Below are 23,597 nucleotides of genomic sequence, written 5' to 3' on the forward strand. Positions count from 1 at the left end.
TGACGGTTGACTGGGAATTCTCATGTGGTGCACCAGATTCGGTATCTATCCCACTATCATCCTGCATTAAAATCATTGAGTAAGTTTTTGCTGGTGCTGACCAGCTACCTAACTTCCAAATACATACAAAATGGGGATTCTGGAAGTTGGGATGAGGATCTGGGAGACTTTGACGGTTGACTGGGAATTCTCATGTGGTGCACCAGATTCGGTATCTATCCCACTATCATCCTGCATTAAAATCATTGAGTAAGTTTTTGCTGGTGCTGACCAGCTACCTAACTTCCAAAATGCTTACATACAAAATGGGGATTCTGGAAGTTGGGATGAGGATCTGGGAGACTTTGACGGTTGACTGGGAATTCTCATGTGGTGCACCAGATTCGGTATCTATCCCACTATGATCCTGCATTAAAATCATTGAGTAAGTTTTTGCTGGTGCTGACCAGCTACCTAACTTCCAAATACATACAAAATGGGGATTCTGGAAGTTGGGATGAGGATCTGGGAGACTTTGACGGTTGACTGGGAATTCTTATGTGGTGCACCAGATTCGGTATCTATCCCACTATCATCCTGCATTAAAATCATTGAGTAAGTTTTTGCTGGTGCTGACCAGCTACCTAACTTCCAAATACATACAAAATGGGGATTCTGGAAGTTGGGATGAGGATCTGGGAGACTTTGACGGTTGACTGGGAATTCTCATGTGGTGCACCAGATTCGGTATCTATCCCACTATCATCCTGCATTAAAATCATTGAGTAAGTTTTTGCTGGTGCTGACCAGCTACCTAACTTCCAAAATGCTTACATACAAAATGGGGATTCTGGAAGTTGGGATGAGGATCTGGGAGACTTTGACGGTTGACTGGGAATTCTCATGTGGTGCACCAGATTCGGTATCTATCCCACTATCATCCTGCATTAAAATCATTGAGTAAGTTTTTGCTGGTGCTGACCAGCTACCTAACTTCCAAATACATACAAAATGGGGATTCTGGAAGTTGGGATGAGGATCTGGGAGACTTTGACGGTTGACTGGGAATTCTTATGTGGTGCACCAGATTCAGTATCTATCCCACTATCATCCTGCATTAAAATCATTGAGTAAGTTTTTGCTGATGCTGACCAGCTACCTAACTTCCAAATACATACAAAATGGGGATTCTGGAAGTTGGGATGAGGATCTGGGAGACTTTGACGGTTGACTGGGAATTCTCATGTGGTGCACCAGATTCGGTATCTATCCCACTATGATCCTGCATTAAAATCATTGAGTAAGTTTTTGCTGGTGCTGACCAGCTACATAACTTCCAAATACATACAAAATGGGGATTCTGGAAGTTGGGATGAGGATCTGGGAGACTTTGACGGTTGACTGGGAATTCTCATGTGGTGCACCAGATTCGGTATCTATCCCACTATCATCCTGCATTAAAATCATTGAGTAAGTTTTTGCTGGTGCTGACCAGCTACCTAACTTCCAAAATGCTTACATACAAAATGGAGATTCTGGAAGTTGGGATGAGGATCTGGGAGACTTTGACGGTTGACTGGGAATTCTCATGTGGTGCACCAGATTCGGTATCTATCCCACTATCATCCTGCATTAAAATCATTGAGTAAGTTTTTGCTGGTGCTGACCAGCTACCTAACTTCCAAATACATACAAAATGGGGATTCTGGAAGTTGGGATGAGGATCTGGGAGACTTTGACGGTTGACTGGGAATTCTCATGTGGTGCACCAGATTCAGTATCTATCCCACTATCATCCTGCATTAAAATCATTGAGTAAGTTTTTGCTGGTGCTGACCAGCTACCTAACTTCCAAATACATACAAAATGGGGATTCTGGAAGTTGGGATGAGGATCTGGGAGACTTTGACGGTTGACTGGGAATTCTTATGTGGTGCACCAGATTCGGTATCTATCCCACTATCATCCTGCATTAAAATCATTGAGTAAGTTTTTGCTGGTGCTGACCAGCTACCTAACTTCCAAAATGCTTACATACAAAATGGAGATTCTGGAAGTTGGGATGAGGATCTGGGAGACTTTGACGGTTGACTGGGAATTCTCATGTGGTGCACCAGATTCGGTATCTATCCCACTATCATCCTGCATTAAAATCATTGAGTAAGTTTTTGCTGGTGCTGACCAGCTACCTAACTTCCAAATACATACAAAATGGGGATTCTGGAAGTTGGGATGAGGATCTGGGAGACTTTGACGGTTGACTGGGAATTCTCATGTGGTGCACCAGATTCGGTATCTATCCCACTATCATCCTGCATTAAAATCATTGAGTAAGTTTTTGCTGGTGCTGACCAGCTACCTAACTTCCAAAATGCTTACATACAAAATGGAGATTCTGGAAGTTGGGATGAGGATCTGGGAGACTTTGACGGTTGACTGGGAATTCTCATGTGGTGCACCAGATTCAGTATCTATCCCACTATCATCCTGCATTAAAATCATTGAGTAAGTTTTTGCTGGTGCTGACCAGCTACCTAACTTCCAAAATGCTTACATACAAAATGGAGATTCTGGAAGTTGGGATGAGGATCTGGGAGACTTTGACGGTTGACTGGGAATTCTCATGTGGTGCATCAGATTCGGTATCTATCCCACTATCATCCTGCACTGAAATCATTGAGTAAGTTTTTACGGTTCGTGGCCAAACCCCCAACTTCCATTTTGCCTGCATACCAAATAAACTTCCTAGAGCAAATATTATATATAAAATTCTCAATATTGTGGTCTGGATCAATTTTTTTATTCCCTAATATTTATTCTTATATATTTTTTTAAGTATTTTAATTATATTATGAAATTAAATATCTTTTTTCACTTCTTTTTGTGGAGGTATTTTATTCTGTATTAACTGTCATTTTGAAATTGCTCAGTTGTGCTCTTTTTGGGTATGATTTTTGAGTTGGGTAAAAATTTCAGGGTAGTCTTGTTTTTGCATTTTCCCCGTGAAAATCTGCCCTGTGAGTGCGTGAAAAGTGACAAGAGAGGTGCCTAAGTGTGCTGGCGATGAGTGAGAAGGACGAGGTGGACCGAGTGACGAAGGAACAGAGGACAGAGACAGCTGAGAATGGGGGCGTAGTCACACCTGACGTGATCACAAGCAGTGCCCGGGGCATTGATAGCTCCGAGGCAAAGGACACCACCCCAAGGGCCCCCACCAAGAGTCACTGGGTGAAATTTGACGATCCCGATGAGGCAGACAGGAAGCCCGAGGACACGGTAAGAATTAGTGCTAGAGAGAAACTTGGGAAGAGGTGTTCCAGCAGAATCCCAGTGAATGCACTGGATGTCGTCACCAAGGTCTTATGCTAATTGCCTCTGGCAGACGAACTGCGTGGCAATAGATAACAAAAAAAATATTAAATAGAGACTGTCCGGAAAGCTGAAGCTCTCTTTGCCAGACTCTTTGCATAATATTGAGGGAGAGAAACTCGCAACGTCCATTCAAGCGAAGGAATTCCATTAATAGATAATGCTGATGGTATTTCGGAAGACCTTTCCACTGAAGGAAGCCCATTCAATCGTTCAAGAATAGACAAAGTGCTTTTTTTCTCTGGTCAGGGGGAGTAATTAATATTTGAAAGATGGTCATGCAATATTTCCTCCAAGAACTTTTTCTTCACCACAGAATTCTATTTGTTTAATGTTTTTTTTTCTTGAACAATTACTCAACGAGGAATCAATGAATTAGAATTATGTAAGATTGTACTCAGGAGAATGTAGGCTAAGATCGAAAGAAGAGCATTCCGGTCAGAGAAGAATTAGTCAACGTGGTAAGAATGATATGACCCAAATAGACTCTGGTTGATTCTTGAGAATATTTACCATACAAAATTTGGCTGTTCAAAAAGGAACGTAAAGAATAAAGAACCTTATAATCAACGGCCGCGGCAATTCCACTGGATTTCCAGCAGTCTTTTCTGCCAAGTCCGCTGATTTTACCGCTAAAAAGCCGGGGAGTTCCCTGAATTTTACCGCTCAAAATCCGCGTAAGCTTCCGAGATGGAATTTTCACGCTAAATTTCCTCCTAGTGTTCCATGGACTTTTCCGACGAATATTTCCACGTTTTTTCTCATGGATTATTAGTGGTAGGGGAAAGTACTCTCCCTTCGAATGTTCATGCCTTCGAATAATGTGAACTTTCTTTTATTTTTCCTAAGAGATTTTACTTAATTATCAAATAATTATTAAAAGCTAACTAATAATTAATAAACGTGTAAGTCTCCTAGGAAAAGTAAAAGAAAATTTATTCCAAGGCAGGAACGTTCGAAGGGAGCGGGTTTCCCTTATAATTATAAGTCAGCCCTTTAAAAATTCGGAAAACTCCTCTTTATTTCCACGAAAGTTTCCATGCAACGGCCTTAGAAGCTTTTATGTTTAGTATTACAGAATTCACGACTTTTCCAGTGGATTTATTTATATTTTTCTTCAAAATCATTCCTAAAATTCATAAAAAAATATCGCGGAATTTTCATAGAGAATTTCCACGCAATTTTCCAGCAGCCTTTTCTGCCATGTCCGCTGATTTTACCGCTAAAAATCCGCGTGGAGTTCCCTGAATTTTACCGCTCAAAATCCGGGTAGACTTCCCATGAGGAATTTTACGCTAAATTTCCTCCTAGTGTTCCATGGACGTTTGCTGAACTCTATAGGACCGTCTAATAATAAATTTCCACGAGTTTCCATGGACTTTTCCAACGAATCATTCCACGTCTTTTCCTATGGATTATTAGCAGTATAATCAGCCGTCAGGCCCTTTAATCCTTTAACGACGAGACACTTTTTACGGACTGATCAATAATAAAAATTAAATCGGTAAACAAAATTTGTGAAACGTTTTACATCTAACTTTGGAAAGTTTAACAGTGTCTGATTCGGTGCATTTTTTACCTTTATGAGCGATAGGGACAAAAATAGTCCGAAACTTTAAGTAATTTTCCTGACAATAACAATGAATAATAATTTTCAGTGTAATGAGAAATATTACGTATGAGTAATGTAGTTTTTATTCCCAAAAGGGTTTTGCTTAAAAAAAATGGAAGTATAAAAAATAATTAAAATCATTTTTCAATGTGAATTTAAAAATCCGCCATTTTTAAGTTTAAATATTTAGTAGGGGAAATGCTTCTAATTTTGTCCAGTTTCTTATTTTGGACACTTTGAGGATAACATTGGACACTAAAAATAAATTGATTAAAATGATGGATTTTTATTCCAATATTTGATGAATAATGAATTCTATCTAAATATTTGTTCTTTTTGGAATATTTTAACACTAAATACGTTAAAATTTGAATATGATTTGAGTTGAAATTGCTTTGTTGAAAATTCAGTGTGAGCAATTGCTTACGAGAAATATGACAGAACTTCGTGGCTTACTTCAGTCTTATTTAGTTTTGGTGAAGTACTAACAAAGTTTGTTCGCTGTTTTTGAGTGATATTATTGAATATTCATTGAATATTGTGTTGATTCACGTTACTGATGATTTGTACATTTGACCTGAAGTGAGATTTGCCTTGTGAATTATATTTTTCGTGTGAAAAATGGGAAATTTTTTAAGACATTCACCAGTGAGGTGATGATTCTTATTTTGGACAGGTGTTTTTCTCACGAAATTTCGTGAAGTTTTAGCTTTTGTGATGACTAGGTTGGACAAATGCCTGGAGAAACAAAGGAGCATCATCTCTACGAAAGAAATGTAGCGAGAAATGCCTTGAAAGGCTCCCGGAAAGGTCAGGGAATGAGCGAATCTGCACGTACTTGGAGTATCGAAGTCAACTCACTTTAATGAATGATATGGAAAGTTTCCGGGCTTCTGTGACATTCTACGTTTCCCTTACATGAACAGGAAGAGGACTTGGTAAGATTGGTTCATGAAATGAAGAACAATGGGCATCCTGTTGAGGCGGATTATCTGTCCAAATTTACAGACAAGTTGTAAAAATTAATAACCAAGTTGTCCAAAATAAGAGTCAAATTCACCTCTACATATCAATTCATTTTTAAACGTATTAAAACTAATTTTAGTAAAAATGAGATGATAAATAGCTTGCCAAGTTTCTAAACAATCCTTCTGAAAAGAGAGTAACAAGAAAAGTCAATTAGTATTGAAAATATGGCACTTCAAACTTAGGATATCGATGCTTATATGCAGACTGTACAAAATTATAAGCACTTCCCCTATATAGCACATAACTGGAGACAGGCAAAAAATATCCTAGATTCGTCTAACCTTCTGCTTTGCAATTACGTACAAACATAAGGAATAAATAACTTTTAGGTAGTCAGGAAAAATTATTTTCTTTATGGGACACCGGTGTTCCAATCGTCCTTAAAGGGTTAAAAAATTCCTTTATTTTCACAAAAGTTTTCACGGAATTTTTCATGTAACGACCTTAGAGGCTTCCATGGTTTAGTATTACAGAATTCCACGACTTTTCCAGTGGATTTTTTTCTTATATTTTTCTTCAAAATAATTCCTAAACTTGATTAACCCTTTAAGGACGATTGGGTCACCTGTGACCCAAAAATGAAATTTTTTCTACGGCATTCTAATAATGTATTTTGTACTAAAAAGTTAGATAAAATGATTTTTTCTGACCCTCGATTTTTAACCTTCTCGTCCTTAAAGGGTTAAAAACGACGTGGAGTTTTCATAGAAAATTTCTACAAAAAAACATGATTTTCTTTTAAAAAAGTAAAACATTGCGACCGATCGGCTATAGTGTATAATGAAAATATTGCTCAGATTACATGTTCAAGGCAAATATAAATCAAAAGAATTATTTCTCTCGTATAGTAACAACTAACAACCGTCCCGATTTGAGAGCTCTCTCCAGTTGAGTTTTTTTCTGTACAGATTCAAAAATAAATCAGAGAGATCTAACCCAAAAACCCGTTGGAAGTTCGAAAGTTTAAAAAAGACGAGTTACACAAGAATGTACGAAAAGGACATTTTAAAGACACAACTATACAAAAATTCACTTTTTGCAGCAAACGTTTGCACATGATTGTTGAAATTTTTGACTTTGTTGACGATTGAAATGCCAAGAATATCGAAATTCGAAATGGCAGAACAATTAGCGCTCCGGCGAGTATGTGAACTTACACTTTAGCCTTCCGGTAGATTTTCGAAGGTTTGGCTTGGCTTTTTGGATAGTGGCTTTCTCTTCGGAAGGTTATTACTGAACGGAGCCATTAAAATCCTCACACAAGATTTTTTTTCTGAATTTCAAATTCAATGAAGTATGAATCAGAATTCTTTCGATTTACCTTCAAAATGTACCATAAGGTAATCTCGCATACACAAGTTAAATATAAAATGTTATCAGCAATCATTAAGAAAATAATTATGGAGATAAAATGTGATGCTGATTATGATTTTGCTGTAAAATTTCACAAGTCCCACAAGTCATATTTACGTTTCAACTGCACATTTTGTTTGTCTTAACACATGAAAAGCATATTCTTTATAATAATTTTTATTTTTTAAGTCTTAATGAATAAAACTGTGAGTCATATTTTGAAATGTAAGTTTTGAGGTTATGTTCATCGCTCAAAGTAATCTTAAAAGAACGCACTAGAGAAATTCACGTGACGAAAACTCCCTTTGAATATGTTGAGTATCATTCTCTTGATAAATTATTTAAATTAAAATGTTAGTTTTAGGTTATGTTTTACTTAACCAGAAAAGTTTATTAATAATTAAAAAAAGTCTAACATCCTAAAAGCTTTCCTTAACTTTAAATTTTAAATCCTAACCTCAAAAATTTTATAAAAAATTCCGACAATTATCAATGTCACTAGAGCGTTTGTTTATTTCTGAATTACATATAGAAAATTTCATACTAAATCGAACATTTAAATGTTTTGCTACAAGGTGGCATTCCTTTTAGGTTATGTGACACACAACCTCAAATTCTTGAATAATTCTTTTACTGAATAAAAAATTTAACTAATTATTATTTGGCTAGCAGAATTATTTCAATACTATGAAAATGTTATAAACACAATATCTAAGGAATTCAACTGAATCAATTTTAACCTAAAAAATCGATAATCAATAATGTTTCTAATTTTATTCTATGTTATTCTAGAAAAGAACCTTATTTTTTGAAAATATTTATAAAATAGGACATAACATTGAAATAAAATTATTTTCTTTTTTGAGGTTAAGTCATACATAACCTAGAAATCTGGAATAACCTCTTTGCGAAAAAAAGAACCAGAATCTTCGCTCCATCGGCTCCATCTATCTTTTCTCCAATGAATAAAATATCTCAATGTAATTTTTATTTTCCTTCTGATCTTCTCTATTCTATCTTAGAGATTAATCAATCTCTAAAATAAATGAAAGAACATTTTTAGCTTTGAAATTTTGAATCATTCAATTGTATTCCGTCAAGTAATTCTCGAATTACTCAATGCATCTGACCGAGTATTTTGATTGGAATTTGCGATTCGCGCATGAATGATTCATTAATGCAAGTGAATAAATTGGAAAATATTCAAAGTGAAAAGAGACTTATTGAACACAAGAGGAGTTTTTTTTTTGTGTTTTGTCTCTAGTGAAGATCTTTCTTCCAGAGTCCCCATCCTCTGGCGCCGCCACCGCGTCCGGCCGCCGTCCTGACCACTGAAACTGTGCATGTGAATGTGAGCACAAGTTCATCTCCAACACGTTCCTCTGGCCCTGAAATGAATCACCAATCGGGGAAACAGCCCTCGGTGGCGGTGATTGAGGTGCCATCGACAAGATCTGGAGGAGATTCTGGTGGTGGGATGAGGACAATTGAATTGTCCACTGGACGTATCCGGGAGGGCTTTGCCAATGGAGATATTATTGTGACCCTTTTGCCAGTCAATACAAAATGGCCTTGGGTGACACCAGCCATCTTCCGGCCCGAACTGGTGCCGGAAGAACTGATGGCTCAGGGATTGACATTGACTGTGGAGGAATATGTGCATGCCATGGAGACTCTGGTCAATGACTATCGGTTCACCCTTTACAATGTCTGCTATAAGCGTGTTCTGGTTTGTTGGATACTCTTTGCTTTTGCCGTCCTTCTGGGTTTGCTCTTTTCCGGACTCACGGGCATCACGTTGTTCGTGTTGGGTGTTGCCTGGCTCTTCCTCAATGCTGCAGCCATCTTTCTGTGCATGTGGATCAAGCTGAAACTGTCACGGGGACTGGAGAAATGCCTGGCTCTGGTCAATAAACAATTGCTACGGCACAAAATCCTACTGGCTCTGGATGATCGTGGAAAGATTTCCTGTCACAAAGTCAATCTGTGCTTCCTTTACTTCGATTCCAGTCAATGTGTCAGCTACTTAAATGACTTCATAGCCAGGCATGAGCAGAGTGGGGATGCTGTTCCGCGGGGATGGGAATCAAGGATGGATCTGGGAGCAGCGGACATTGTCATTCAAGGCAGCACAACTACACGCGTCTCCAGAAAACAGGTTAGTGAATATCCTTTTGTGCTATTCCTCCTTCTATCTTTCTGTGATGAATCTGAATGGGACACGTTGGGTTTAGTTCTGGGCATATTAAAGAGTTTTATTGGCAGGAGCAAGGAGGCACTTAGTGCAGTTAGTGAATACCAAATTAATAAATTATTTCAGAGAAAATTGGAAATCTACTGACCTTTATTTGGTCATACACGAAATCCTTTGATAATAATTTATAATAAAAACTTTTTCGTACATCGGAAGTTTGCAGAATCACTGCTAGGGGCGCTGGTAACAAAAAATTTGACAAATTTAATTTTAATTTTAAAGTTGCCAAAAATTAGCATGGGTTCTCTATATTACAAAATTCTAAACACTGTATTTCCGGTTCTATTTGACCAAATTTAATGACTAAAGGCGCAAAGGAAGGGTTTCGCAAAATTCTAGTACTTTCTCAAACATCCGAACTTCGAAGGACCAATGTAAGAGGCGCAAAATCAATTTCTATACCACCTCGACTAAGCATTCATAACACTGTGCAACAGCAAAAAATGTTTTTTCAAATAACCGGTATTTTCGGGTTTCTTGGTGTCTCCCGAGTACATATCCCGAAGAAAGTAACTTACTTTCTCAGTTGCAGTCCGGATTCCGTAAACATCACAGCACGATTAGTGCGCTGTTACGTGTACATCACGACATCTGTGTCAGTCTTGATCAAAAACAGTTCTCAATCCTCATTCTATTAGATTTTTCTAAGGCTTTTGACAGTATCAACCACGAAATTTTTCTAAATAAATTGGAAACTTTATATTCGTTTTCTTCCTCCAGCATAAAACTGCTCAAATCGTATCTATCTGGCAGAACTCAATCAGTTAAAATTGACGATATTATTTCGTCCCCTTTACCTCTTTCCAGGGGAATTGATCAGGGTTCGGTACTTGGACCACTTCTTTTTTCTATATATGTTAACGATCTCTCCTCAGCTTTAGTTAATCATAGTTTCCACTTATATGCTGACGACTTGCAAATTTATCTTTTTGGAGATATTCGGGTTCCTGAGAAATGTTTCGATGATGCAAATAACATCCTGAATTCCGTTTCACGATGGGCGTCTTCTAACGATCTTCTCCTTAACTCGAAGAAGTCACAGGTTATGATTGTGTCAAGTAATCGGCTTCGTCCTTCCCCAATCCCCATTTTTCTCAATGGCGAGGAAATTCCCTGCGTCTATAAAGTCAGGAATCTTGGAATAATTTTCAATGATACTCTGACTTGGGACGATCACACTTCTTACATTTGTAAAAGAGTGAACTTCTCCCATTTCACCCTTCGTAGACATCGTTTCTACACTCCTCAGAGTGTCCGGCTTCTTTTAGTGCGAGCTCTGCTCATTCCTTTATTTTCCTATGGTGCTGAACTGTTCTTTTCATGTGATAAAGCTTCTTTAAGACGTCTCCAAGTTGCATTCAACACCTGCTTACGTTATATTTTCAATCTTCGTACTTATGATCATATCTCTCCTTTTGCTAATTCTATCTTAGGGCAATCCTTACCACGCTTTCTGGAGTCACGAGCCGTCGAATTCATTTGCCGTATTTTATTAACTAAACAACCTGAGTATTTAACCGAGTTTCTCGTGCCTGGCTCATCCACCAGGTCTTCCTGTCTCGTCGTGCCCAGATCGTTGAGCCGCACTCACCACAATTGACTTTTTGTATTAGGTGTATCTCTCTGGAATGAATTACCGAGAGAGAGAAAACGGCGATTGATCCAAGCCTTTGTGACGTCTTGACTGCTTTTTTTTCTTGCCTTTGGTTGTTTTCTTTTTTTTCTCTTCTTTTCACTTCTGTTAAACTGTACTGTCCTTTCCCTGGCTTATACAACCTGAGAAGGAGCATTTCCACCGTTTAGCTCTGGAGTAGGTTGGTCACCAACGCTGAGACGGCGGTGGTGCAAATAATTTCCTGCCTGTAATGTTGCCTCTAAGAAACACACAGTTTCAAAGGCAGATTTTCATTTAAAATAAATAACCCTATTGTTCCTTCTCAAATACGATGTCAAAGATCCGTCGTAGTGTTCTCATTTCAGACTCGGCTAAGAGTGCGCAATTCTGTTTGCAGAGGACTCATATTTCAGACAAATACGAAGGGACTAACAGGGTCATCTAATGCAATGGGAACTTTCCTCACATGCTTAAGGCTCTGGACCGAAAATTTGTTAAATTTAGTTGTCGAAACTCAGGTGTGGTTTCGGGTGAAGATGCTGCCCTGCATCAATAGTTAGAAAATTCCCCACTGGTCACTTTGAAAGAGCTTCACGTGAAATGATCACTTTGAGTGTAGTATTATCATTTATCGTATCGTGATATTTGTATTACAAGGTAATAATTTTTTACAATGTCACTACAGCCCGTTGTGAAATAATTCACTAAAAGTCCATAGACCACCCAAAACAGCCTTTTTAGATTTTGGGTGCTTTTGACGCGCGTTTAAGGCTAACTTCAGAATGACAATTGAAACCCAGTAACCAATGGGTATGAGGAAGAATCAAACCCTATAAATAATGTCTCCGAGGAAACGCAAGAAAAAAATCAAACCCTATAAATAATGTCTCTGAGGAAACAGTCCGATTCCTTACAAAAATTGAAGCGACTTTGTGAAAACAAAAAAAAAAGAATGACATTTAGATTAACCCTCTAACGGGTAAGACCACCTCCAGGCGGTCATTCTATAAATCGCATTTACTGCTATAATATTACTTATTTGAAGTTGAAATACCTACAGTGTCCTCAGTTATAGTCTTACTAACTTATTTTCTGAAGCTGAACTCATTTTGACCTTCCGTTTGCTTACAATCTTCAGTTTTGTGTGACAGGTCAGAGAAAAAACAACAAAATGTCGCTCGCGACATTTTGCGTTTTCAAGTGCAAAAAAGATTGTTTTAAAGTAATCTAACTTTAGTAAGAATCTTATTTCCTGAAAGATATGTTCTTCTAGTGTGTATATTTCAATTGATAAATGTGAAAAAACTAGAAGTAAGAGTTTTAGAAGAAAAAAAGGAAGACCGCCTGTGGGCGGTCTTATCCGTTCAAGGGTAAAATTTTCAAAAATTACCGATATTTTTATTTAATTGTTTTGGTTGTTCTGGTAAAATATATTATTATTTTGCAAGATATTAATCATGGAAAACAATTGAGATTACACGAAGACTATCCAGAATAAGTAAAATGGTCGATTTCTGCGAATTAAGCAAAATTGATAAAGAAGCAGACTTCAACAGTGATGATGAGTTCCCTAATCCGTCCTTTAATGCCCCAGATCGTGAAATAAAACCAGAAGATGAGCAATATATTTCAAAGGACCTTCAAATTATACAAGAAGGTGACGTTTTCATAGCTGATCTTTGACCTATTCAGTAAAAATCAGTCTTATTGAAACACCTTGAGCTTCGTTAACGTCTAATTATAAAAATTATAAACGTTTTTTTCCTAAAAATTATCATTTTTTAGATAATCATACAACATTCATCCATAAAAAACGTTTAAAATTCATTTATTTTACTATTTGTTCACTATTTTTCAATTAAAATATTTCAGTCTTTTTATGCCTTAAACGGATATGACCGCCTGGAGGCGGTCTTTACCTTTTATCACCTGGCGCCCAAACGGAAAGAGATAATGAAGAATGGATGGTATTTTTGAGTTCAGTGGACCATTAATTACCCTAGACAAAATTATTTAACTACTTTTTTTGGATATTAAAGAAAACACTGTTAGAGGGTTAAGATAAGGCAAAAAGGAAAACATGGTAATATTTACAAAAAAAAAAGAAAGTGGACAACTTAGGAAATTTAATTATAAATGGCATAAGCAAGTTTAATTAACAAAATAACTCAGAAAATATATTTTGCATGGGTTATTGAGGTTATGTCTACAAAAGAAATCACTTTTGTGTGATAATCCAGCGATCACCAAATTTCAATTAAGCTGAAAAAATAAATATTATATGTATTTTTATCTGAATTCTTATAACCTTAAAATCACACTAGCGAGTCAGTGCCACTTCCACATTTAGCACTTTTACTTCGAGAACTGCTGACCGATCAGCATATTTTTGCTGATCGACTCAGCAAAAATTATGCTGAAAATGTTGCTTTTTTCAGACGAATTTTTGGGAATAGCACCTCTAGCGTTAGCCTGACTAATTCAGGATGTTAAGGATGTGCACAGATGCCCAAAACATTTTATCTGAAGAATTCAAATTCATCACAGATTTATCCTTTCTTGCATGATTCCATTGTGTTACGAAACTTTTCAATGTCCCGTGAAAGAGAGTTTTTGGGGAATTTGAGGGCATTCAGGTGCAGTCCTCGGTAAATTTCAAAATCATTTGTGGTTTCAATGCTAACAAAAGAGATGTTTTCTCTACAAATTGATTCTCACTTTGCCTATTCAACACTCACACTTTTTCCCAATCGCCCATGTGGCCACAATAATGACCCTTTTTCCTGGTTCTCCTGGACACTTTGTCATCCATTGTCATCAAATCAAAAGACCGTTGGCGAGGAGCTCTTCCTGCGGTATTTGCAGCGCTGGGGTAAGGATTTCCTACGTCGTCGCCTCGATTGGATTCTCGAGGAGAATGGACTGAGTGGGAGTCCGAGGCATCTCCAAGTGGCCATCTGTCCGTGTCAGTATGCTGAGGAGATTGTTCTCAATAAGCCCAGGAAGGATCCGCGTCAGTGTTGTGCCTGTATCACCAATTGGTTCACTTCGCGTGGCATAAATTGTTGCTGAGGGCAATCTCTGCGGAACAACGAAACTTCTTCGACTTTTGCGCGATAGATTAACTTTCCTGGTGATGGTTTTCTGTTTTAACTCTTCTCTAGTAACACCTTTAGTTTTGTTTTTCTTTCTATTTGGTCCTGCTGCTGCAAAAACAAAAATTATCACTCTCACGGTGGAGTCTTTTAACATCTCACCTCATTGTTAACAATTCTTGTTGATTGTTTGTTTTTGTAAATTGTTATATTTTTTGTGTGTATTCTCTGCACTATTTTGTTATCGCTCCAGTTTTTCTATTTATAAATACTTGTTTTTTATATAACTTCTGTTTCTTCTAAACTATTTTTTTTTCAATGGACAGAGTGGTATTAGGGGTATTTAGAGGTAAATTCGTGAAAGAATGATTAGAATCGGAAAAAAAGAGAAGGCAATTGGCATAAAAGTGAGTCACGGGATTGAGAAGTATTTTACGTTGCTGAAAAGATCTAATTTCCAGAGGTCTTGAGCAATTTTGTAGTCTGGAAAAATATTTAGCAGTGTTCTTATTGACCGTGACATTGAATTTGAGTCATAAAAGTTTGACTGAATTTGAGTGGTTTGTTTAGCATAAAAACTTGAATACAAAAAATTGCTGATTTTTATTTTAGCTATTAAATTATTACAAATTGTTTTAGGTTATGTTAGACCTAACCTCAAAACTTCTTGATTATTAAACTAAATCCTCCAGAATTTGACCGTGATTTCTAAGAGAAAACGTCCAATGTTAAACTTCAGTCGAGTTCTTCAAATTTGAACGACGGTTGCATTCAAAAAAGTGAATGAAAAGTCAAGTTTCCTGTATACACGTCAAATTATCGATACTTTTAAAGAAACCCCGGTTATCCTTTTATCATTACCAAGTGATTTAAATATGAAGAACTTGACAGTATTGCTGATTTTCTGAATTTTACATAGAATACTAGGTTATGGCATACATAACCTCAAATTCAAATAATACAATTCAAGCTCTGAGTCTCAAATATTTGCTAGACCTTTAACCTTCTTTGATAATTGGATGAGAGTATAATATAATCGGTACAAAGTTAACTTCTTTTTGAGGTTATGTTTTCAAATTTCGGAGGATGATAAGAGATTATTAGAAAAGTTGATCAAGACTTTCAATTTGAAGACTGTTTTGCGAGATTTTGGGAAAGGGGCTGGATTAATATTAATACAGTTGCTAAAGTACAAAAGTGAGGTTAGAATTTTAGGGTTATACCGCTCTGTCCATACATTTTCCTTTCTAAAAACAAGCAAAAAGTGAATGATTGCAAGAATGCAAGTGAAAGAGGGATTGTGAGTGCGCGCTCTAATCGTCTTCGTGGTGTTGCAGGAGAGAGCCACTCTGCTCTACCTGAGGTACGCCTCCAGGTGGGGCAATGAAGCCGTCCGGGGCCTCATTGATGTTTCTGTTGTGGATCCGGCGAGACACTGCGCCACATCGCAGTGCCCGTGCCAGTACATTGAGCAGCACCTTTCCTGCAAGCCACGAGGCAAGTTCAAATTTTTCAGTATTCTCTACTGGGTTCTGGCCTCTGAACGCTATGACTGATTTTCTCTTAAACAAAAAAATAATTTTTCCCCTCCACTATCTTTCTCCCACCTCCTTTTTCACAATTTCTGTACAAATTTTTATTTAATTTTAATCACAAAAAAACAATTATGTTTCTTTTTTCTCTTGTATGTTTTTGTAAATCTTTTCAACGCCCCAAAAAACGGCCTTTATTCCTCCTGCACACGACTGTTTACTTTGACTTTTATGTAAAACATGGCATCGTTGTGTGACTCAACAAAACATTTGTAAAATCTACTAATATGTTTTCTCACGTTAAATATGTAATTATTCATTATTTTGTGTTTTTTTTTTATTCTCTCATCGCTCTTAACACTTCATTTTTTGACCAACATTCCCATTTTCTATTTTTGAATAAAATTATTATCACTAAAAAATAATTTTAAAAAATAAAAATAATAAAATTAACACGTCAGGAGATGGATCATGTTTGTTAAAAATCTGCTACGAAGTTAACAGCAGAGATACAAGAATAATAGCCTAGCTAAATGACCTTTTAAATATTACGTAAAAAAAACAAAAGAAAGATATATTGTACATATTTAAAAAAAAAGAAAAAGGAATTGTTTAAAAGAAAACTTTAAAAAGAAATTTAAAAAAATGAAAATAAGGACCAAAAATGTACTTACAAGGTAAAGTTTTCTATTTAATTGCTCAAATTGAAAATCTCTCCATATTTCTTAAAAGTATTTAAAAAAAAAGATATTGATGTACTTAAAAAAAAACAACAAAGATATTGAAAAGAACTGCTACTTAAGATGATTGCAATATTTAGATCTGGTTGTGAAGTCTGATAAAAATGGAAAACATCACATTCCGTCCAAAAAATGATTCCATTTATTGGTGGTGAACTAAAAAAAAATTAAGTGAAAAAGACAAACCTTTTTCTTGCTCACAAATTTGTAAGGACTTGTTGTAAAAAAATATATATATTATTCTATTTACAATAAAAATTGCAATATTGATAGAATTTTCTGAAAAATTATTTTTTGGACGTCAGGAAAAAATTCTGTATTTAAACTTTCAAAAAAAGAAAAATTGCCGGTATTCTATTTCAGGAAAATTTACAAAAATTGAGGTAAGAATAGTTGTAATTTTTTTTTATAAAAATATGATTTGTTTTTAATGTTTTGTGTCTAACTTTTTTGTAACTAATTTTTTTTTTTTGTAAATTGTGGGAGAGGAAATTCATTTTTCACCTTAAAAGTGAGGTTATAGTCACTGTATTTCTGTTTAAATCCTTTTAATGTCCCTGATTCTATAATTTGAGGTTATGTCGAATTTAGGCATGATAAAAACAAAATTTCCAAGTTCAATTTAGCCTACAATTGTTTTCAGTATTACGAAAATGGTCTAGAATTATTCATAATTGCCATATTTTTTTAGGTTAGAATTTACATTATTTTAAAATAATTAAAATATCTTAAGTACATATGTTTTTATAATCCTAAAATTTATTTTTAATAAAAATCCTTGACAATAGATAGAGATTCTACTACACGAGATTTATCATAACCTAAAAATTTTCTAAAACAGGTTAGCTTAACTGCATTTATCACAAAAAAAAGTATTCTGGTAGAGCCTTATTCCTAATTTTGCTTTTAAAATTTACGTGATCATTTCAGTGAAAATATGAATGTATAAAGCCAACAACTAAATGAAATTCTAACCTCTAAAAGTAATTTTTCTCAGGCCATATTAAAAGTTAGAAACGTAATTTTCGTCATATTTTCGGGGATATATGAAAACACCCCATTGCAAACGGGAACGGAAATTCCATTGGAAATTTAGCGTCAAATTCCACTCATTTCCGCAAAGTTTTGCATGGCATTTTTTCTTAGGACAGGCCATGGAAAATGTCCATCCATTCCACGGAAATTTTGAATAACATCCATTGGAAATCCAGCGTCACTTCTAGTGCAAGTACATAGAAGATATGTATGGAAAATCTAATGTGAAACGTCCGCGGATTCCACTGGAAAATTCTATGGAAAATTCCACAAGCTTTCCTATGGATTTTCCATTGATTTTACTGCAACACGCCCCATCTTTTATAGGACAATTCCTGCTTATTTTCTGGCAAAAATCCAAGGGATAATTCCACGGTAAATTCCACTACCTTTCCATACAGTTTTCTAAGAAAATTCCACACGTTTGTTTCTCCGTTTTACCGCTAGAATGTTTGTGGCGCTACAAATTGGATGAATTATTTTGCTCGCAAATTTTATGCAAAGTTCTTAGTGATATCTGTGTTATTTATAATATAGGGGAAAGTGCTCTCCCTTCGAACGTTCATGTCTTCGAATAATGTAAATTTCTTTTGTTTTTCGTAAGAGATTTACACTAAATTATAACGGAATTATAAACAATTGATGATAAGCCAACTAATATTTAATAGAAATGTGTAAGTCTCTTAAGAAAACTAAAAGAAAATTCACATTATTCGAAGGCATGTACGTTCGAAGGGAGAGTACTTTCCCCTAATGAATTAATGCGACGCTGCGTTTTGTGTACATAATAATAAGGTGATAACATTAAACAGACTGCGGACCTAAAATATGCGTGTTTTTATTTCATGGAATGTATTTTTTATGAAAATAATTTTTTTGTACGATTGCTTTTTCTTATCTAAAGTGTAAATTCGTTATCCCTGATTTAATAAAATATATCAAAATTCTCGTGAAATTTACTACAGTGTCCGGTCTCAAATCCGGACGAGTTATCGACGGTTTATTTTTATATAAACGACGCGGTTATATTTAAAATAATATTGAGGTTATGTATGCACGAGTATTCAGCAATGAAAATGAATTATCCTGTGATGTTTTTGTTTAATAAATGAAGTATAATAGCATAGAATTCTCTAATTATGTCTTTTTAATCTTCTTTAAAACTTTTATACCAATTCTACAAAAAAAAGTCGTATTATATTTTCGAAACGGATATCTGTCAATTTGTCTCCCAATCATCCAACGAAGCGAGCACTGTATTTTTTATAGGGAAATGAAAATGAGGTGCAGATTTTAAGGGTTTTAGCTTCATTTTTGTTCTCCATTTTCTTTAGGTGGAAAAATCCATATTCAATCCACGTAAATTTCCTGGGAAATATTCCACACAAAAAATCCACTATACAGTAGAGTCTCTCAAATCTGAATCTCTCAAATTCGAACGCCGTTTGGATTCAAAATGTCAATTGTGAGGTTATGTTAGAAAGTTCGTATTCTTGGTGAATGAAAATCATATTTATGTGCTTTTTCCTGAATGTTTACATACATTATGGTTGTGTAAAATGAAAAGGAAGTATTTTATCACTAAGACTTGCGAGAAAGTACGGGAATTTGATTCAAAGTACAATTTAATCTCACACAAATTTCGTTAGTTTTGAAAAAATCGTTCGAATTTGGGAGGTGAGAAATGTCAAAAATACCCCCCGAGCGTTCGAATTTAGGAGACTCTACTGTAAATTCATGGGAATTTCCTTGGAAATGTACTATAGAGAATTTCCGTGGAATTTACCGAGGAAAAATACTGGAAAATTCCGAAAAAATTTTCTTTGTGATTCCCTATTCCGCATCCTTTTGCTATGGAAAAATGAAAGGGGAGGGGAAAAAGAAAGAGGTTTCGAGATTGTCATTTTTGAAAGATCATCAAAGACCGTAAGTCGATATCTCTTACCGTTTGAATCTTATAGGAGTCAGAAGACTGAGGAAACGGGAAAACAGTATTTTTAAAATAGAGCTAATACTGTTATTTTCCCTATTCATTGCCGATTGTGACCGATGGAATCGGGTTTACAATTTTATCTTTGAATAAAAATTCAAATTTGACCACTACCAAAATATATCCTACTATACAGTAGACTCTTCGATATCCGGCTGACTGGGGGACAAAATGACATTTAGGTTTTTTGAATGATCAACGGTTTTTCTATTTTGTGCAGTGTGAATTTATTTTCTGTCTGACAAAGAAAAAGAGAATTTTCTTCATGGTGTGCTTATGTTTCATTTTTTATCACAATTATGTATTAAAAACTTCGATACAATGTTAATACAGTAGAGTCTCTCAAACTCGAACGATTGGGGGGTATTTTTGACATTTCTCACCTCCCAAATTCGAACGATATTTTTAAAACTAACTGAATTTATGTGAGATTAAATTGCACTTTGAATCAAATGCCCGTAATTTCTCACAAGTTTTAGTGGTAACATACTTCCTTTTAATTTTATTCGCACATAATGTGTGTAAATGTTCAGGAAACAGCACGGAAATATGATTTTTAATCATCCACAACACGAATTTTTTAACATAACCCTACAATTGACATTTTAAATCCAACCGGCGTTCGAATTTGAGAGATTCAGATTTGAGAGACTCTACTGTAATACTTTAATTCACTCTGGACAAACTTCATGTTTAGTGAAAATAATTTTGAATATATTAACCGCCAGTGTTTGGCAGCTGTCACCCGGATATCGAAGTGCTGGATATCGAAGAGTCTACTGTACTACCAAAATATATCTGAAAAGAATATCTGCTTAACTATAAGAAATCTTACTTTCTTTTGTTAAAAAAATTTGTAAATTATTTGCCCTACCGTTTCTAACAGTGTAAAAAATTAAAAATTGATTTTATTTTTAATTTCTTTTATTTAGCGATGCTTTGTAACATTTTTCTTTACACTATTACTATTCTTAATTAATCTTCTTAACAAATTCAAAAAAATTGTCAGCAGAAGAAATTCTCAAGAAATATGAATTTTCTCAATCATTTCTTGTACAGATCTCTTAAATATAATTTCACCAACAGTACCGCTGCCTCAGGGAGCGAATTTTCTCATGATCTTCCAATCTTTTAGGCTATCCTTGCTCCTGCTGTGCTTCAGTTACTGATCCCAACGTGATGTACGTCTAGCATTTAGAGTCCATTCCATTAGATAAAAATTGCTGTTTCCGTCCAGAGACATTCCCAGGCTGTCGATGAGGAACTATAAAATTGTTGACTATGAAGCAATAAAGTATTATCTCTCAGACTGCATCTTCATTTCCTCCTGAAACAGTGAAATCTCCTCCAGGTTCTTCTCAATCTCCTCGTGAATTTCTCCCGATTGTGACTTTATTGTCTGATTTTTCTCTTGCACATGCTTCTTAAGTTCCTCCAGCCTTGTCTTGACCTCTGCCAGGTGATCCACATCCTTCAGGAAGGTCTCAAAGACCCTCCACCAATCTTCCACGGAAGGATTGTCTGGTTCCTGTAGATGTCTCGTTTCGGGACTTTCTGGCTTCTCAGCTCTGAATGTCTCCATATCCTCGAGGATCTCCTCCAGGGATAGCATTGGAGGAGCTGGCGGGAGTTTCCTGAACATGTTTTCCTTCTCACTTTTCTAGCACTTTTTTGACACGTTTCCGTCACACGTCACGTGGTTAGCAAAGTTGTCAAAAGTTCTGTGAAAATAATTCGTGCAGTTTGCATTCAGCTGAGTAAAATTAGTATTTCCACGGGAAAATCAATGAAAAACTAAGGTAAGTTTGAGATAAAATGATTCCTAGGGATGTATTTTGTTGGGAAAATAAAAAATTGGGGTGGAAAATGGGGTATTTTGAGGGGATTTTGGGAGATAAGTTGAGTGACATAACCTCAAACCTTGACCTAATTACCTCCCGGAAGGGTGATTGTGCTAATTTGGGGCTTTTTTCTGGTTGCCAGAGGCATGAAAATTGCAGTTTTACTGCTCGTGGTCACTGTGGTGGCTGGCAGAGCATGGGCCCAGGCCGATGGGGACTTTGAGGACAATGATTTTGCTGAATTTGAGGATTTTGATGATGATTTTGTGGCTGTGACTCCGGGAGCCCCTGCAGGGGCTGCTGGGGGACAGAAGAAGGAGGAAGCAGTGGAAAATGGTGATTTTAAGGAGATAGATGTTGATGATGGAGAAGATGAAGCTGTAGTGGAGGATGAAGATAGTGAATTTGAGCATTTTCACGATGAGGAGGAATTTGAGGGATTTGCTGGCCAGGCTGGTGATCAGGGTGCAGAAGGTGGAGCTCCGCTTGAGCAGCAAAAGGGAGAACCTAAGCTGACAATGGCCAAAGTACCAATGCACTTCCGTACTCACTGGGATTCCTACTGGATGGAGATGATCATGATTGCTGGGCTTTTTGCCTACTTTGCCAATTTCTTCATGGGCAAGAGTAAGAACACCAAATTGGCCAATCTCTGGCTCTCAACACATCGTAGTTTGTTGGAGGAGAATTTTGTCCTAGTGGGAGATGATGGGAAGCTGGAAAATGAATCCCATGGCCTGGTGAAAGAGAGTGAGAGCACTTTTACGCTCTGGTGCAGCGGCAGGACGTGCTGCGAGGGAATGCTGGTAGAACTGAAGATGATCAAGAGGCAGGATCTTGTGGCAATAATTGCCGGCTTGATTCGACCAAGTTTGGATCAGGTTCACATGAAAATTGAGATGAGCAGGGATGTAATGGATACATTTGTCTTCTGTGTGGGCACCAAGAAGACCGTCACGAAGATGTTCAAGGAGCAATCTGACCTCAGTAAATTCTGCACTCTAGTCAACAAGTCCGAGGAGAAGTACAAAGTCCCAATGGGCTTCTCTGTCCTCTCTGAAATCCCCGAGGCATCTCAGGGTGTCCTGGATTCTCGAATGGTGGCTGCTCTCAATAAATACGCTCCCCTCATTGAGTACATCCATATCTCTGACCAGTTCTGTGGCATTGTTCAGCAAGAGGATCCCAATAACCTCAAGCAGCCGGAAGTTAAGCGTATGCTCATGGCTGGCTTCAATCTTCCCCAAAACATTGACATGGAGACCACCAAGCCCCTCCTCATCCTCATCTTCTACCTCATGGAGCGCCTAAAGCGCTTCCGGCTGTCGAAGGAGGCCAAATCCAAGGCTGATAAGAACAGGGCACGCGTCGAGGAGCAATTCCTGAAGAACACTCATGCTGCCAGGGCAGAAGCAGCTGCCCAGCGCAGGGAGGAGAAGCGCAAACAGGAAAAAGAGCGCGTAATGGCGGAGGATGATCCGGAGAAACAGAGGCGCTGGGAGAAGAAGGAACAGAAGAGGCAGGCCAAGAAGAAGGCGCCCAAGATGAAGCAACTATCCATCAAGGCACTTTAAAAATCATTTTTTTCTCCGAATAAAAAATGCAATTCGAACAATTTACGCATTTTGCGAAGCGTATTGTATCGTATCGTGTCCTCTTGTAAATGCCCAGGATCCCCAGAATATTTTATGAAGTCTCGTCTTACCCATAAATATTGCCATATTTTGTACCTTATGAATAGAGAACTACTTTACTCACTTTACTTCACCGCCTACTTTTCGGAATTACAGTAGACTCTCTCTCTCGATCGGGAATATGGGGCAAAGTCATCCGGTTTAGCGATAGAATTTAGCGTCAAAGCCTTTGTAAATTTCACAAAAAGCGCTCAATTATAAAGAATCACGATAAAATAGGAAGAACTACGCGAATTTGAGCAAATTAGCTTCATAAGCGTGAAAACTGTCAACAAAATTTCTCGCCCGATTGAAAAAGAGACGATTGAGTGAGAGTCTACTGTATATCGTATCGTGTCCTCTTGTAAATGCCCACGATCCCCAGGATAGGATATTTGTAAAGTCTCGTCTTACCCATAAATGCTGCCATTTTGTACCTTATGAATAGAGAATTACTTCACGGCCTACTTTCGGAATTAA

The 23,597-nt window shown here is 36.7% G+C and overlaps 3 protein-coding genes across 5 annotated transcripts; 2 read left to right on the forward strand and 1 right to left on the reverse strand.

The window, feature by feature from the left end:
* The first annotated feature begins 2,916 nt into the window (after positions 1 to 2,916).
* On the forward strand, positions 2,917 to 20,912 carry LOC129807816 (transmembrane protein 268). Of its 3 annotated transcripts, none has more exons than XM_055857325.1 (4): positions 2,917 to 3,255; positions 8,625 to 9,500; positions 15,644 to 15,803; positions 16,300 to 16,853. In XM_055857325.1, the coding sequence occupies exons 1-4, from the start codon at positions 3,043 to 3,045 to the stop codon at positions 16,365 to 16,367; spliced, it is 1,317 nt and encodes a 438-aa protein (XP_055713300.1). In that variant the 5' UTR covers positions 2,917 to 3,042; the 3' UTR covers positions 16,368 to 16,853. The 3 variants fall into 3 exon arrangements, with proteins under 3 accessions (XP_055713300.1, XP_055713299.1, XP_055713301.1); XM_055857326.1 differs by lacking the exon at positions 16,300 to 16,853 and adding an exon at positions 20,739 to 20,912 and having other exon boundaries at positions 2,941 to 3,255; XM_055857324.1 differs by having other exon boundaries at positions 14,041 to 16,853.
* On the reverse strand, positions 20,510 to 21,282 carry LOC129807817 (uncharacterized). The gene has a single exon (XM_055857327.1). The coding sequence runs from the start codon at positions 21,243 to 21,245 to the stop codon at positions 20,901 to 20,903; it is 345 nt and encodes a 114-aa protein (XP_055713302.1). The 5' UTR covers positions 21,246 to 21,282; the 3' UTR covers positions 20,510 to 20,900.
* A 17-nt stretch (positions 21,283 to 21,299) lies between these two features.
* On the forward strand, positions 21,300 to 23,059 carry LOC129807818 (PAT complex subunit CCDC47). The gene is made up of 2 exons (XM_055857328.1): positions 21,300 to 21,402; positions 21,587 to 23,059. The coding sequence occupies exon 2, from the start codon at positions 21,591 to 21,593 to the stop codon at positions 23,016 to 23,018; it is 1,428 nt and encodes a 475-aa protein (XP_055713303.1). The 5' UTR covers positions 21,300 to 21,402; positions 21,587 to 21,590; the 3' UTR covers positions 23,019 to 23,059.
* The last annotated feature ends 538 nt before the right edge of the window (positions 23,060 to 23,597 follow it).

The sequence above is a fragment of the Phlebotomus papatasi genome, chromosome 3, assembly GCF_024763615.1.
Source record: "Phlebotomus papatasi isolate M1 chromosome 3, Ppap_2.1, whole genome shotgun sequence".
Classification (NCBI taxonomy): Eukaryota; Metazoa; Arthropoda; class Insecta; order Diptera; family Psychodidae; genus Phlebotomus; species Phlebotomus papatasi.

Excerpts from the sequence above, each read along its gene's own strand:
- LOC129807816 (XM_055857324.1), top strand. The coding sequence starts at position 3,043 with ATGAGTGAGAAGGACGAGGTGGACCGAGTGACGAAGGAACAGAGGACA. Across the intron at positions 3,256-8,624 it reads ACAGGAAGCCCGAGGACACG|AGTCCCCATCCTCTGGCGCC; the intron begins GTAAGAATTAGT and ends TCTTTCTTCCAG. Across the intron at positions 9,501-14,040 it reads CACGCGTCTCCAGAAAACAG|ACCGTTGGCGAGGAGCTCTT; the intron begins GTTAGTGAATAT and ends TCAAATCAAAAG.
- LOC129807817 (XM_055857327.1), bottom strand. The coding sequence starts at position 21,245 with ATGTTCAGGAAACTCCCGCCAGCTCCTCCAATGCTATCCCTGGAGGAG.
- LOC129807818 (XM_055857328.1), top strand. The coding sequence starts at position 21,591 with ATGAAAATTGCAGTTTTACTGCTCGTGGTCACTGTGGTGGCTGGCAGA.